General features: G+C 44.7%; 2 protein-coding genes across 3 annotated transcripts in view; both read right to left on the minus strand.

Annotated features, from left to right (window-relative positions):
• The window catches only part of SLC39A2 (solute carrier family 39 (zinc transporter), member 2), a 2100-nt gene extending 1235 nt beyond the window's left edge, over positions 1 to 865 (minus strand). The window contains exons 1-3 of the mRNA XM_006772384.2: positions 737 to 865; positions 427 to 557; positions 137 to 187 (exon numbers count right to left, since the gene is read on the minus strand). Coding sequence (XP_006772447.1) covers positions 137 to 187; positions 427 to 557; positions 737 to 851 — 297 coding nt within the window. The 5' untranslated portion in view covers positions 852 to 865. The remainder of the gene's footprint in view (positions 1 to 136; positions 188 to 426; positions 558 to 736) is intronic.
• A 1210-nt stretch (positions 866 to 2075) lies between these two features.
• On the minus strand, positions 2076 to 8781 carry METTL17 (methyltransferase like 17). 2 transcript variants are annotated; one of them, XM_006772383.2, is made up of 14 exons: positions 8663 to 8780; positions 8373 to 8526; positions 8150 to 8284; positions 6733 to 6814; positions 6147 to 6228; positions 5755 to 5828; positions 5201 to 5295; positions 4507 to 4577; positions 4206 to 4313; positions 3865 to 3933; positions 3151 to 3201; positions 2788 to 2880; positions 2393 to 2577; positions 2076 to 2318 (listed from the first exon to the last, which is right to left on the minus strand). In XM_006772383.2, exons 1-14 carry the CDS (start codon positions 8741 to 8743, stop codon positions 2213 to 2215), a joined length of 1386 nt encoding a protein of 461 aa, XP_006772446.1. In that variant the 5' UTR covers positions 8744 to 8780; the 3' UTR covers positions 2076 to 2212. The 2 variants fall into 2 exon arrangements, with proteins under 2 accessions (XP_006772446.1, XP_015425061.1); XM_015569575.1 differs by lacking the exon at positions 2788 to 2880 and having other exon boundaries at positions 8663 to 8781.
• Between the last annotated feature and the right edge of the window lie 7743 nt (positions 8782 to 16524).

Here is a 16524-nt window from a genome sequence, read left to right on the forward strand (position 1 = left end):
CCTCCTTGCCCCACAGTGTCTGAGCTGAGGAGCAGAGGGATTCCTGGTATTCCTCACGTCCTCTCCTCAAAAGGATCTGGGTATGAAGAGTCTCTGGTTCTCCTCACTCTCCAGGCTGGGTGTGAGAGATACTTACAGAAGCTGAATTAGCATCTCCAGAAGAATTTCCTCCACTCTCTGTCCTGTTCTAGAGAGAAAAAAGCAGAAATTAGATGAGGGGTGGAGCAGCTCAGCTTCCTGCCCTGTCCCTTCAGCTCCACTGCTTTCCTTACAGTCTAATCTGACCTGTTGTCATGATTCCACACAATACAGAGCTGTCATTGTCTCTATTGTTCCACCCATGTCCTTGGCTCTATCACTGTCCCTACTTCCTCCCCTTGGTTCTGCTCATCACCTGGCTTCTCAGCCCTCACCTCAGCTGCTCACCTGCATCATGACCTTCTGGATCTCCGACTCAATTCCCTCCAGGGCTTCAGCAGTCATGTGCATGAATCCTGCTCCCAGGAAAATACCGGCAGAAACGCAGCCCAGGAGGCTGAGGATTTGGCGGTGACGACCTAATGAAAAGCAGGAGTTACAAGCAGTTGGCAATGAGGAGATGGACAAAGGTGACTAACAAGCAACAAGGAGCACTCAACATCCACGCATAGGGATGGCAAGAGAATCAGAGCAAGTGTCAGGGTAGGGTGAAGGATTGAAGTCAGGTTATGGGGGCAAAGATACAGAAGGGCTATACCTCTGAATGTCTCAATCTGGAACCATTTGAAGCAGATGGGAATAAGGCCACAGACCAGCGTGAGAACCAGCAGGGCAAATAGGCAGCCAATTTTTACGCCTAGCACTGGTTCCATCCTTTGGGTACAGGATAAGCAGACCTCAGAATGACAAACGGAGTTACAAGCTTTGGAGCAGGTGCCTTAGGTGGTCAAAGCTGTAGTGTCCACTCCTGAGCCTCAGGAAGCTGTTGGATTCTCTGTTTTGTGCTGCCTGATTGCACAGCCTTGCATAGCCGACTGGGGCACAGCCCTAGTTTCCCGCCCTCCCCCTACATGGAGGCCCCTCCCCTGGCTCACACCAAAACCAGAAACTCCAGACTCCCTGCCAGGCACAGCCCTGTGCTGTCTTCTCTTCAGTTCCATGACTAATCCAAGGGCTGTGGACTTAGTTCATGCCTGGGGCTGGTCTAATCCAAAATGGCACAGTCTATGGTGCTACTTCCCAGTATTTTGTGTTGGGGACAATCTGGTCCTGCCTCACTCAGGACATTTGATCTAAGCCTTCCATACCCTCCCCACCCCAATGCAAGTCTTATAGGCTGCTATGCTGATACCTGAACCTTACCCTTTCAGAGGGGATTTGGGGCCACCGGGGTTAAGGAGGTGGGGCTAAGGAGTGGTGCTGCTGCCACTCTGGGAACTAGTGGATGAGGGGACTCCCCTTTCCTGTAACCCCAGAAAAATAGCTCCAGGTATGGAAATGTCTAGTGGGAGTTGAGATTTCTAGTATTACAACACTGAAACTGTTACCACTTCTGACTGTGCCTACTTCCTGATATACGTTGTGGGAGAAGGACTGAGAGTTTTATTACACAGAAAGTTGCTCTAGCTCTGAAACAGCAAGGCCTAGGGGAACACAGAAATGAACCAAGTAAATGAAGGACCCTGCCTGGATATGCTGGGGTTGAGATGGATGATTTGATCCTGAAAGAATCAATTCTTGAAGGACACTCATGAGGCAAACTCTGGGGAGCTGATGAATCCTGAGAGAGCTAAAAGGAAAGGAAGGAGGGAGAGAAACAGAGGCCAGGCAGCTGCTGGTCACCTATCCAGGTGGCCCGTCTAACTACCCTGAGACCTGTTGAGCCAGTTCTCAGAGTGCTGGGGGCGGCGTTCCCCACTACCCCATTACTTCCCTGGGAAGTCCCGGTCTCTGGGAGAAGCAGCAGTATTCTTACAGGAGGGGCTGAGCTTGAGGTTTCTGTGGGGAGACAGGCATTGAATCTCTGAGGACTCACTTTGTTACAGAATAGGCGGTGATGACTAACATTTATACCTTTTAAGAATCACAAGACCCAGTCCCATTCTTTGAAAACTTTTAATTATTAAAACTTCAAACAAATGCAAATATATAGGGGTACCAGCACTCCCATCCTGGATACCAGGTGGCTTTAGCCTGGGCAGGCACGATGCAAGAAACTCGTTACACATCCTTGTTAACTCTCAGGGGGATCTTCCACAGTGGACGGAAGAAGCTCAGACGGCGTGGTCACAGGTAAAAGATCTCCCCAGGAGCTGACGCGGGCACAGCGATACAAATCCCTAGGGAAAAGAGAGATCAATGTGGGGGGTAGGATCCTGCCACCTCCCACTAATAGTGGTCACAGCCTCCGTACCTGCAATGGCGGCGGGCTGTGAGCACAGCATGCTGCATGTGCCCATCTGGACAGCACAGGTGACAGTGCACATGGCGTGGCCGTTTAAGGACAGGCTGAGTGATCCGGGGCCAGCGATTAGCTTCCTCTGGAGACCCCCGGGCAAGGATCACCATCGAGAACTTTTCCTCCTTTGGCTTCTTGCTCTAAGGTAAGGATAGAGGGACTGTTTTGGGGGAAAAAATATGGGAGAAATGTTTACCCCCATTACTGCAACCCTTTTCATATTCTAGGAGGTCATGCACATTCAGGCCCTACAAACGCTCTCGGAATTTTCCAACTCCTCCCACCTGGTTCTTTTTCATCCTGCTTTCCCAAGCTACCTCCTCCCTGCTGCAATATTCCCAGGTACATACCCAGCTGAAGGGGATGGGATGGTAAGCCTGGGAAAAACTACAGGCCAGGGGCTTAGAGGCTGTCAACTGGGGACAAGGAAGTTCATGGGGACACTGTGAACACACATGAAAAATATGAGGTAAGATGAAAGAACCACATATCATAAAACTGGGAAACTAAGGGTGCTAGGGTCAGGAAGGGTTAGGGGTAATGGAGCACGGGAGCACAGGAGCAGGGAGGTAGGGAGAGCAGGGGATCCACTAAGAAGAAATCGGATCGGGACACGAAGCAGTGGAGGGAGGCTTAGCTTTGCCCTCTCACTTGCCCTGGACACAGGTGAGCTCAGCTCTTTGCACGCTGGGAAAGGCAGAAGCAATACTCACCGGGGCAAAGACAAAACCAGGTCGAGGGTCCAGAGGTGACTTCTCCTTTCCCTGAAATCAAAGGAAATTAAAAAATTAAGCTGGGCCTGTAGGGTCTATTCTCATAAGTCAATCTCTGCTCTCAGTCAATTGAGGACTCCTTTAACATCCGATTCTGGTAACTACTAACTATGTTCTTTGAGTTAAGCTGGCTACTTCTCTAATACTCCAAACAAAGAACTTTCTCTTTGCAGCAGGAGAAAGGCAGGAACTTGGCACACAGAATGGTGCTCTTCTTGTCAGCAACCTCCACTCTCAAAAAAATCCATTCCAGGACAATTAAATTTATGATTTTACACTGGCTCATACAGTCCTAGAGATAAGGTTTTTGGCTCCGCCATGTCCTAGGTCAGGGGTCAGCAAACTTTTTTAAAGGCCCAGAGGGTAGGCAAAATCTGTTTCTGTCCCAACCATTCATCTCTGCCATCTGTAGTGTGAAAGCAGCCATACACAACAGACACTCAAATAAGCCTGGCTCATATAAACCCTGGCAGGCAGGATTTGATCCACAGGCCCTACTTTGCTAACCACCACCCTACAGCATAATGACTTTACACGCCTACTCTCCCGAGAGTCACCTACTTTGTACGACAGTCTTTTCAGTTTTCAAGGGAGTACTGGTAATTGGTGACAGATAGGTAGGGGTTGGGGGAAGAGAAGGAGAAAGAACCTTACCTTAAGGACCAGGTCCCTGGCTTCCATGAGAAGGCAGTGCCCAGCTTTTGTTCCATTCTCCACCAAAATCTGTTCACAAAGGGGAAAATGAGCAGAAGCCCCGAATAACATGAAAACACAAATGTCAGTAGCTCTGTAAGAGCATTCACAGATGGAACAGCAGTCCTAACGGAAGTGGCATCATATATAAGATTGGGATGGTGACCCTAAAAGAGGGACAAAGGAATCTATGCAGGAGAAAAATGGTCGAGAATGCAGACAAGCTCCAATGTAGAGAAGGAAAGGAATGAAACCCACGAAGCTGCTTTAAAACTTGAAGGGAAAAGTGGATTTTTACTCACGAGAAAATCACTTGTCTTGCGCCACAAGGTTTGGACTATCTCAGCGCGGTCAGCCTTGCTGGGCAGTTCACTTAGGGAAAAGGCTGATACCACCACATTGAACTGTACCTGAGGACCAAGACAAAGAACATGACAGACCTGCCATCTCCCCCTTCCCAGAGCACAATAAAGTTCTATCTCCCTAAATGTCTCCTGCTGTCTTTTATCTTCTAACACTCAATGCTGGATTGCAATGCTGAGGCCACGCAGTTTTCCACCTGCCAAATTCCACATTTAGCATACTCTACATATTGCCACTTGCCTTAGGTGATACAGGTAGAAACTGTCTGAAAAAGACACCTGGAATGTACAGCTTCCCATTTTCTGAACCACCTGTAAAGACAAGCAGAGGTGTGGCAACTATGAGTGGATAGCACTGATTTTTTAAGTGGTGTGCAGCAAGAATGTTTAAAACATGTAATACCTGACTGTTCAGTGAGGGGCACCGATCTCTTTTCCCTTAGATTGTCAAATAAAAAAATGACAGCCAAAACAATAGCCATCTGGTGTGAATGAATCAAAATGATACCGATTTTTTGTCAGATGGGCAAAAAATATATTTTTGGTGTGTTGCTGAATTCTAATAACTAGCTTATGTTGGCCATGAGATGAAAAAAGTTAAAAATTGCCAGTGTATAAATATAAATTGAAGTGATATCCTGGTAAGAAATATGGCCCTGAGAATAAAGAAAAATGCTAGGTGAGAGTGAGATGCATAGGGTAAGCAAATATTAAAAAGGACAGGGAGAATATTGGGAAACCCAATCCACTCACAGTCCAGCAAAGCCTCCTCCCTACCGCCCCCCCCACTTGACCATAAAATTGGAAGGAGACCAAACTCATCTTTAACTTTTAGCTCTCTCCCTTACTCCAGAATAAAACACTCTCTCCAGTATTCCTTTGCTTTCTTAACTCCTTCAACTTTGGAAAAGTCCTTCCTTATAGCTTGTCCTCACCTTTCAGTAACTTTTCTGCCAAATCCAACATGGCAGCTGAACTGTCCACACACATATATTCACGTAGGCTCTGACCCCAAATACTATGAGCAGCCCTAAGATGACAAAATATAAATCACCAGTTCTCATGACAAAGAATCATTCCTACAAGAGAACCCTCTATCCTGAACCCGACCCCTGGGGAAACAGAATGCTATGTTAAAATGTTGGATAAACTAACTATGTTATTTTCTTATTTACAGCTCCTTAAAAAAACAAACAAACAAACGCAGACTCAAGAAAACTATTGTAGGCAAAATAATTTTGATGATACGTAAAACTTAGGCCCTACACTAAATTCCTTTATCTTTGTAAATGTGGGTCTTTTATCACTTAACATTTAAGTTCTGGCTCTAATCCATCTATCTTCTCATGCCTTGCCCATTCTGAGGGAAGAAACATTTGAATTCCCAACTTTCCTATTCTTCCTCTGGTTCCCTAGTCTCTTGATATTGGTGTTGTGTAAGCATGGCTCTCTAGAGCTAGAACGGACAGAGACAGAGAAAGATACTCACCAGGTGACAGAACCAGTACCTGACCCAAAGTCCATCAGGGTTTTTGGTTGGAACTCTGGAAGTTGAGTCTGGATCTAAAGAAATATACAACACCCCACAGTAGGGTAAGTAGACGCTTTTTAGGGCCTTGGCAAAATGAATTAGGAGACTAAGACAGAGGGTATGAGAGGGTGACTGTATTTTGAGATTTAATATAAATACTTTACATAACAGGAAGCTCCTAAAACACTGAATCTAAACCTTTCTGGGTCACAATATTCTTCCAGAGGATAAGAAGAGCCTCTTAAAAAAATGCACATGAAACGTCCCAAGAATCCTATCCCAGAAGACTACTTTATGAATAAGGGAACTGACGGTAAAAGGGTTCAGGTTGGAAGTTGCAGGATCTTCACCTCATGGAATGCCCTGGAGACTGCCGCAAAGCCACCATCCAGTCTTGCGGCCATATACACCAAGCTCAGTCCCTCATTGTAGCTGCCAGAAAAAATCAGAGTCATTTCTACTGGGAAGTTCCCATTTCTATGGGAACCTCTATCCCATAGGTACCTCTAGATTTTTAGGAAATGAAATTTTTGGAATGGGCTCTTCCAGGTCAGCAATTTCAGTGTGCAACACAGAAGAGTCCAGAGGAGCCTGACAAACCAGATTGCTTTTTTTTTTTTAAAATATATTTTATTGACTTTTTACAGAGAGGAAGGGAGAGGGATAGAGAGCCAGAAACATCGATGAGAGAGAAACATCGATCAGCTGCCTCCTGCACACTCCCCACTGGGGATGTGCCCGCAACGAAGGCACATGCCCTTGGCTGGAATCGAACCTGGGACCCTTCAGTCCGCAGGCCGACGCTCTACCCACTGAGCCAAACCAGTTAGGACCCAGATTGCTTTTTGAAACATCAAACTATGTAATTGTGCTCATCCAACTCTCCTTCAAAAGTCAAACTTCTCTCCCTTCTGCAGCCCCTCCAGTCCCCCTTACCTCAGTTCTTGCCAATGGTAGGTAGTTTTACGCAGGGCATGCAGCACTGCTCCACGAAGTTTCTCCTCTGTCTGAAATGAGTCTGGGGTGAGAACAAGGAAGAATAGGGCTCAAATCTAGTATCTGAATATAATGCCTACCCAATCCTCCCCAACTCCCACCTGGGAAAAGCCTTGAAGCTTAAAAGAGAAGCCAAACCTAGAGAAAATTTCAGGTAAGAACAACAACGATCTCCATCTATAGCACCAGTGTATCAGATAGATTTGTCTCTAATAGCAGGTTATTTAAATTGATCCATCCCATCCCACAGGTGTTTTTCTATATTGAAGGGAAATGTGGTAAAGATGTAAAGGAGCCCTGGACGGGTGGCTCAGTTGGTTGGAGTATCAGCCTGTACACCAGCGGTTCTCAACCTGTGGGTCGCGACCCCTTTGAAGGTCGAACGACCCTTTCACAGGGGTCGCCTAAGACCATCAGAAAACACATATATAATTACATATTGTTTTTGTGATTAATCACTATGCTTTAATGATGTTCAATTTGTAACAATGAAAATACATCCTGCATATCAGATATTTACATTATGATTCATAACAGTAGCAAAATTACAGTTATGAAGTAACAATGAGAATAACTTTATGGTTGGGGTCACCACAACAGGAGGAACTGTATTAAAGGGTCGCGGCATTAGGAAGGTTGAGAACCACTGCTGTACACCAAAAAGGTTGTGGGTACAATTCCGAGTCAGGTGTGTATGGGAGGCAATCGACTGATGTTTCTCTCTCCCTCCTTCTCTCTCTGAAATCAATAGACATATCTTCTGGTGAGGATAAAAAAAAGTTACAGGATAAGGACAATATCTTGTGGATTTCCTCACGTCCTCAAAACTTAAGATTGTGACGTCTCCACTGTTCCTACAGGGAGGAACGGGACTTGGAAATCTTAAGTCTCCAAACTGTGTGTTCAGGTCAGTACTATTTTATTTACTGAGCGCCTATCATGAGCCAGGTACCGTGGGAAGTACAGGGAATACAAGATGTATAAAAGACAGGTCTGTAATATGAAGGAGCTCACAATCATGAAAATGACAATGCATTATATTTATTCTTCTATCCCTGAAGACTTCAGCACTAGATAAGGAGTCATCCAGGGGCTTTATTTCAGAATAAAAACTTAGTCCTAATCCAGTGGATTTGGAGGGGAAAAAAACAAAGCACTCTTTGACCTTCACCAAAGCCCCAAGGGCAATCTCTGAAATAATCTATCTTCTCTTACTAAGGCATCATTGTAATAACTGTCCTGTCCAGAAAGTCAAACAAGAAACTGCAATACCTATTTGAGAGACTAAAATAATTTCTTGGTCTTTATGTCTCACTATGTCGATTTGAACTACTCTTTGCTGATTCTTAAACCCTACCAGAGTTTTCCAGGAATTTTTTCTCAAGATGTTCTGCCCGTCTTTGCAGCTCCCCTGGCTCTACAGGTAAATGCCGGCTCCAGAGATAATTGGTCAATGCTTGCACCTGCTTCTCCACATTGGGCATCGCACTGTCTGTGGTGCAAGGAGGAAAAGCGGCATCAGGTGTACGAAGGCCCCGGCTCCGCTCCTTCTCGCGCTCCCTTCGCCCACCGCCACTCACCGAGCAGCAGTAACTGCGCGGCGTCAGCCAGCGCTCGAGGCAGCCGCACACACGGCAGCTTCAGGATGCCCGGGTGCCGGCGATGGGGCCTCTTCCCCAGAAAACCGGACTTGTTATCCACCTGGGATACACCGGGCACCAGGGCGGCGAGAGCCTGCAGGCCGGGAAAGAAAAGCAGCTCGCGGGGCAGCGGGGAAGGCCGCGGGCGCTCGCTCAGGGAGGGGCCGCTCGGGGCCGGGCTGTTCCCCAGACCCAGAGCCTCGCCGAGAGCAGGGACGGCGGCCACTCACCCGGGACAGGGGAGCTACTCCCACGCCGCGGCGCCATCTGCCTAGTGTCAACAGACAACTCGGGCCTCTCACAGTCGCCATGACTCCGGATGCGACCCGGAAACGGAAATGTGGTTGCCTGTGACCTTGAGTCTTGCCGCCGCGAACGTCCCAGCGGAACGTCGGCACGGGAGGCATCAGCCAATGAGGAGAGCGAGTGGTTGCTAATAGCCAATAAACCGCTCGGTAGGTGGGTGGGACTTGGGCCTCGGTTTCTAGGTAACCAGCGTGAAGCGGCGAGGTCTGGGTTGGGACTGGTCTCCGGGTTCTGAAATCCCCGGAGGCGGGCCGGTCCCCTGGGTCGGCAGGGACGCGTGGCAGACCGGCAGGCTGTTTTCTCCCTGAGTTAACTGCCTGCGTTCCTTGATTTTTTTTTTTTCGGGAGAACTCTGAAATCATGTTCCTCTTACCCTCCATACTTCCGAGAGAATGCAGTAACGGTAAAATGAGTTAGAAGCCAGATTTAGGCGACTAAAGAGAACAACAATGGATAGTTAATAAATTTGTGGGTTTTTTTTTTTTTTTTTTTGGTTTCTCTTCATATTAAACCAGGCCCCTTAGGTAAATAGCTAACACAGAGATCATTATGTGCCAGATACGGTGGTAAGCACTTTCACGTAATATTACCTCATTTAGTCCCCACAATCCTACGAGATAGATTGTGTTTTTAACCCCATTTGTAGCTGAGGAAAGCTGAGGCTTCAAGGGGTTAAATTCCACACCCGTGATCACTTAGCCTGTTTGGGGACAATGACTTTTAAACCTAGGCAGTCTGAGTCTGAGCTTCACTTCTAAACAGATGTCCCACCACCTTGTTGGTATTTGGAATGCAAGTTAGCAAATTAACTAAGAACAATATGGTAAATGTTCTGAACTGTTAAATTAGCATGCAGATGTATATCTTTTCTAAAAATATATTTTTATTGATTTCAGAGAGGGAGAGGGAGGGAGAGAGAGATAGCAGCATCAATGATGGGAAACAATCATTGATCCACTGTCTTCTGCACACCCCCAACTGGGGATTGAGCCTGCAACCCAGACTTATGCCCTGAGGGGGAATCCGAGTCCGTAGGTCAATGCTCAACCACTGAGCCATGCCGGCAACTATGGTATATCTTAATCTGGTGACTGGATGGGTAATAATATTGCCTTTGCTCTGTGGATCCTGAGAAAGGCGGTATATATTTAGGAAGGGCTCCCAGTGGCTAACTGGGCTCAAACTTAAAAAAAAAAGAGCCTAGCAGCCATTACTATTCAGGGGCTTCTCCTGCAAACTGCACTTCATGGAGAAGCCTGTACCGAGTGTCTGCCTGCATTGTGTTCTTGCCATCGGAGCCAGCGCTTAAAAAAGGAGCTCCTGACAAAATAAACGGATGAACAAAATAGATTCAGAGACACAGAATCATGGAACAGACTGATGAATTTCAGAGGGAACTTATTAATTGGGGAACTTATATGCATAGTCCATAGACACAGAAAATAGTGTGGTGAAGGCTTGGAAGGGGCTGGTATATGGAGGAGGGAGTCAATGGGGAAAACAACAATAACAACAACAACAACAACAGCAACAACAAAACAGGAGATATCTGCAATACTTTCAACAATAAAGATAAGTTTTAAAAAAGGAGTTCCTGGACTCCTATTTCAACCAATAGGACTGAGGCTTTCCCCATCCAATTGGACCTGCACAGCTATATCAGTATCATCTTCTTCACCGACTAATCAAAGTGGCTCCATTCTGACCAATCGGGACAGTGCCTTTTGGACCAAACTGTGAGGATTTGGAGTCCTCTTTTGCATGAGGAGGAACTAATCAAGAATCAGAGGTTGGGTATTCCTGTCTATATCAGTCAGCTCCACTCTTCCCTTCCAATGGGGCCTGCAACAACATTTTTGTACTGGAGGGCCCTACTTAATGAGTCAGCTAGACTGTCATCTCTGAAATCTGACAGGGTATGGAAAATAAACTATTTTAATAAAATAGGTAAAGAAAACTTCTGGAATAACATTTTGTGTTATGCTTACCTTGAGAAAAGTTTTAGAAAGATAAAGTTTTAAGTAGGGGAAGTCAAGGAAGCACATCATAAGTCGGGTTGTTATTGATTCATCCTGCACTTTCAGTTTTCCATCTGTAAAATACCAGGAGCCAGTTAGGCTGGCCCAGATATCCTTCAGTGGGTTGATAAATAAGGATCTTTGATTAGAGAAGCATGCATCTTTGTTTTGCTATATGTTGGTAGCATTCTGAATTGAAACAGAACAATTAGTTTTTTTTTTTTAAATTGCCCACTAGAGGCAACTAGCCTGAGAGCTTGGCCACCTTGTGCCCTGGCCATCCTTGGAAGGTGGAGGGTATCAGAAACTACAAACAAGAATTTTAATGAGAACAAGTCCCTACCATGGTCATCACATGCACTTCAAAAAGTTCATCAGAAAAGACCACCACCACTGAGGAAAAAATTCCAAATGCAGTTATCATCTCTCAGTCTGTTAGAGGGAAAATATCTAAAATAGCAATAAGAGAAAGGTTAAATAAGTGATGGCACATCTCTAGGATGGAAAACTGTGTTGCCATTATATTACATTCTGAAAGTTTATGGGAATGGGAAAACATTCCCTTTATATTGTCAAGCAATATAACCAGAAAAAGTACTCATAGGATATTTGTAAATATGAAGAGATTTTCTCTTTGGTTGCTGAGATTACAGTTTTTTGTGTGTGTCAGTTTCCTGGTTTTCTAACATTTTCATATTGAACACGTGTTACTTATCTTATAAAAAAATAAAAATGTTATTTAATATATTGACTCTAAATTAGACTTTCTGAGGTCCTTCCCAGACCACAAGACCCTTCTCCTTGGTGCACACTAGCCTAGAGTTCTTCCTCCAGGTAGATGATACTCATAGAGGAATGTTTGGGACACTAGGGTTTGCTCAGAGAATTCTTGAATGCTTTATATGGGGTCATTCTATTTCTTTCCCCCAAGAAACTATCAACAAAAATGCTTCACCCTCTGTAATACTGAAAATTTCTCTGTGTCATTCAGAAGGCTGGTTGGTAACACATACCATCCAGGGAACCTCTACTTTTGCTACAAGAATATTTTTCTCCAAGATGAATCATAGTTGACTGTAGGGAGCAGCTCCAGGGTCAAGCCTCAGGCTGACCTATGGCAAGGCCAGAAAAAAGGCCCAGCCTGGGGGGCAGAGCTCTCCTAGCATAATTAAGCCTGACCTTGTATCCCTCCCTAATTCCTTCCTAAGTAGCTAATGGGCTGTGGGAGGTGCAGCAAGTGTTGCCAAAACAAGAATATTTGTATACATGTTAATCTACCCTTGTTTTAATCAGATTATAAAATAAGCATTGGCTTTCAGGCTGGGTCTTTTGTGTCCTCATCCAGGCATGGGAGATCCACAGAACCCCAGCTGTATTCTCTTGTCTGTCTTTTCTTCAATCCTTCACCACCCCTCTTCAGGTTCACTCTTGGCCGTGCTGGAGCAGCACATGTGGTGCCCAACGTGGGACCTGAGTACGGGGGAACTACAATTGCAAGGTGAAAGGAAGCTCCAATGAAGCATGTGCAGAAAGCAAAAAGTAAGGAAAGGAGCGAAGTTTAGTAGCAGCTTGGTGTAAAACATAGGAAATTAAGATTGTCCAAATCTGAGGACTATAAAGAAAAACCAGACCTTCCAGAAGGAAATCCAGCAGCACTAGCCTCACATTGACAACATGTTCGCATCGAAGGCATCTTTGCGAGGAGCCAGAGCATCGTCACCGACAGCAGCAGCCTGAATTCCGAGACCATCCCACATAGGCTCGCTGACCTGCAGCAGCTGTGGGGCCTCCTCATCGAGGAGATGGAGAAGTGGCACTGGCGGCTGGAGGAGCTACAGGGGACTTAGAGCAGCTTCTTGTCCCTTCGTTCAAAAGATGGAGAGTTGTCCCAATGATAGTGATGCAGAAAAAGACAATGAAGGCTACGCAAGGGACTAAGGTGCTGACTAGCTTTGGCCGAGCTGCCAAATCTGAGGACTCTGAGTAAATAACTTTCCTTTTGTAGCTGAAAATGTTAACATTCTGTTGTTTGATTTCTCTTTTATTGCTGTGTTGCTTTAGCATTGTTTTGTTATTGTTTTAATAGCCAGAGTTAGGTTCAAGTTTAGTTTTATTGTAATAGCTTAAAAACAAAAAAGGGGGAAGATGTAGGGAGCAGCTCTAGGGTTGAGGCTCAGGCTGACCTGTGGCAGGGCCAGAAACAAGTCCCAGCCTGGCAGGCAGAGCTCTCCTAGCATAATTAAGCCTGACCTTGTATCCCTCCCTAATTCCTTCCTAAGTAGCTAATGGGCTGTGGGAGGTGCAGCAAGTGTTGCCCAAACAAGAACATTTGTATACATGTTAATCTACCCTTATTTTAATCAGACTATAAAATAAAGCATCAACTTGTAGGCTGGGTATTTTGTGTTCTTATCCAGGCATGGGAGATCCACTGAGTCCCAGCTGTATTCTCTTGTCTGTCTTTTCTTCAATCTTTCACTGGCCCTCCTCAGGTTCACCCTTGGCCATGCTGGCTCAGCACAGTTGATTTCTCCCATGTCTCCTGTTATTCTTTCTCATGAAGGCAAAGCTTGGTGCCAACAAGAAAATATGAGCTTAGTATGAGGAGAGATAGAATATTAGTAAAAGCCCTGATTTTTAAACCGTGACAAAACATGAGGAAAAGGCAAAGACCTCCAACCAGCATTAACTTTGACTGGCAATGGTTGCTGCTGTGCGTTATGGATGGGAAGGCTGGTTTTCTCAGCACATTCACTTGTACAGATAACACTGTTATGTTAGCATGGTAATCTTCAGAAGAGGGAAAAAAACCCCACCTCATTTCTGTGTACATATGTGAGTGTGTATACCTGTTATGGGGGTGGTGTGTGAAATGGGCGATGATGTGTATCTTTTGCCTATAGATGTCCTGGCATAAGAAGCCCAAGAGTTAGGAAGAGGGAGAGTTGCTCTCTGTGGGAACAAAGGGGAGAGGTTTGCTGTCCTTGATTGACCTCTCTACTTTGTTGGTCCTGGACATTCTAGGTGAGTTCATGGAGATGCAGTGGCCCCTGGGCTGGCATGATTCTTCCTAACTTTCTCCAGTCCTCAGTTCCATTCCTAAGTCACTCCTGGCTTCTAGTCACTATGCCCCAGCTAACTCATCTCTCTCTTCTGTCCTATGGTTCTCATGCCTGTTCTTATTCCAGCCCTTCTTGTTTCAGTCTTATTTGAAAATCACATTCATCTTCTACTCCCTTATAGCCCTCTCTGGCTCCATGTTGGGATTTTATATCTTTTGAAAATAGTCAAGATTGTTCTTCTTCCTGATCCTGATGTTCCCATTATGGTGCCATTCTCTAGCTCTATTCCAGCTCTTGATATAGTATTGTTTGAACTAAAGATGGTTTCTGTGCTGGTTGGTAAGGATATTGGGCATGGGACATGGTCATGGGAAGGAAAGAAAGCACTGCTGACTGAAAGTAGACGTGGCTAAAGGGGAGTCTAAGTGCTCCTGGGTTGGGAGGAGGCAAAATACATGAGTCACTCTGCTTGAATTCTCCTGACATCAGCTCATTTACCTCAAATGCTAATTTGATCAGTGACCCAGAAACACATGAAGAGCCCTGGAGTCTAATGTACTTCTCCTCAAGTCTCCTTTCTATAGTCTTAAAAATCCTCTGTACCAGAAGAAATAGCTCTCTAATGTCCATATAATTGTGTCCCTTCTAATTCATCCTTCTGAATGTCCTGGCAAGATCACTTAAGTTGAAAGCAGCAGAGAATTGATGGTATGCTGGCTGTTTTTTTGTTTGAAAGATGGAAGGCAGACAGATTGTCTTTTTAAAGGCATGGCTGAAAAAAATTTTGGGGGGGCATTAATTTCAACAAAATCATATTGTTACCGTCTGTATTTTCACGTAATTTATATGTTTTTCTGATAGCAATGAATATCAAATTAGCCAATATTTCTTGAATTATTATGGTTATTAAAAAATTAATTTTAATTTGCAGATATATTGCTGTTAAGGACATAGCAACTGTATTGTCAATACAATTCTTAAAGTAACACTTAGACTTTGAAATGAATTGTGAGTTTTACATGTCATGTTCTAACATTGTAATTGGGTTGCATATATTAAGTTAAAATGATTACAGAAAATATTATGCAACATTTTAATTTTATCATATAAAGTGCTATAACTTATGTTGCAATTTTACCACTTCTTTAAAAAATATATATATATTATTGCTTTCAGAGAGGAAGGGAGAGGAAGAGAGAGATAGAGAGAGAATCATTGATTGGCTGCCTTCTGCAAACCCCACATTGGGGATGGAGCCCACAACGTAGGCATGTGCCCTGATCGGGAATCAAAGCATGCTCTCCTGGTTCATATGGTTCATAGGTTGACATTCAACCCCTGAGCCATGCTGGCTGGGCCAATTTTACCACTTCTTAAAGCAATATCTAGATGCATAGAGTATTATACAGAATTATCAAATTTCACACATAGATGAGAGAGACCCATCACTCATCTGCCTCCTCCACGTCCATTACTGGGGATCAAGCCTGAAACTGGTGCATGTGCCCTGAATGGGAATTGAACCAGCAGCCTCTGGGTGCATGGGACTGTGCTCAACCAGCTAAGCCACACCGGCCAGGAAGAACTTTCAGTGTTGGTGGTCTGCCTTTTAGAAGCTTGGGTTTGTTACTCTGTAACTCAGTACTTGGATGGAGATGGTAGGCTAACATATACAGATATATCATAGAATTTATTTGCTCTTTTACAACATTAATATGATTATACACTTCAGAATGTGCAAGTGTCATTTAGAATATAAATAGACCTACAACTTTTCAATTCCTTGCCTTGCCTGTTTTTCTATATCCCCCGTTAAAACACTCTAGCAAAAAGCCTACAGAAGTAAACCTCTCTTAAGTCCTGCCTGCCTCAGTATCTACTCTGCTACTACCCTAGCTTAAGTCCTTATTTCTCACCTATTCCTCTGCTACTCGCCTTTACTGACTTCAGAGTCCCACACTCTAGACTATTTTCCACAATGCATCAAGAGAGATCTTTCTAAAACATAAAACCCTTCTCTGGTCTTCCACATGTTCATAATAAAGACAAAATTTCTGTGTGGCAAGATAGACAGAGGCAGAGAGAAAGGTCAGATCGTTTATGGACTCACCCAGTCTTCCATCAATCACTCAAGTGCCATCTGTACTCTGGCCCCCTTCAGTTAATAATATTTTTCTAATTTTCCAATACTGTCCCATCCTCTAGTTCATCCTCTTTTTTTTCACCCTCCCCATCCACCTGGCCAATTCCCACTCATCCTTGAAGGATGGACACAAGTTTTGTCTTCTTCAGAAAACATTTCTCTGCTCGACTCCCCAAAGTGAGTTAAGAACCTTGATCATGTCCTTTCATGGCAAAAATGCTAACACAACTCTTATCACAACTCCACTGTCACCATTTGTTCACTTGTCTGTTTCACCACCAAAGTTGAGCTCACAGAAAATACGTCATCTTATTCACCTTTTAAAAAAAACTTTATTGTTGAGAGTATTACAGATGTCTCCCTCTCCTTCCTCATTGCCCGCCTCTACCCAGTTTCTGCCCAACTCCAGGCCTTCACTACCCTATTATTTGTGTCCATAGATAATGCATATCCTAATATATAAAGAGCCAGGGTCCATCATGACCTAAACATCCAAACGGATGACCAAACACCGGGCTAGGATCCCGGTTGGTGCAGCGGAAGTCAGTAGTGGATCCCGGCCA

Source organism: Myotis davidii, unplaced genomic scaffold, assembly GCF_000327345.1.
Source record: "Myotis davidii unplaced genomic scaffold, ASM32734v1 scaffold666, whole genome shotgun sequence".
In the NCBI taxonomy this organism is placed as follows: Eukaryota; Metazoa; Chordata; class Mammalia; order Chiroptera; family Vespertilionidae; genus Myotis; species Myotis davidii.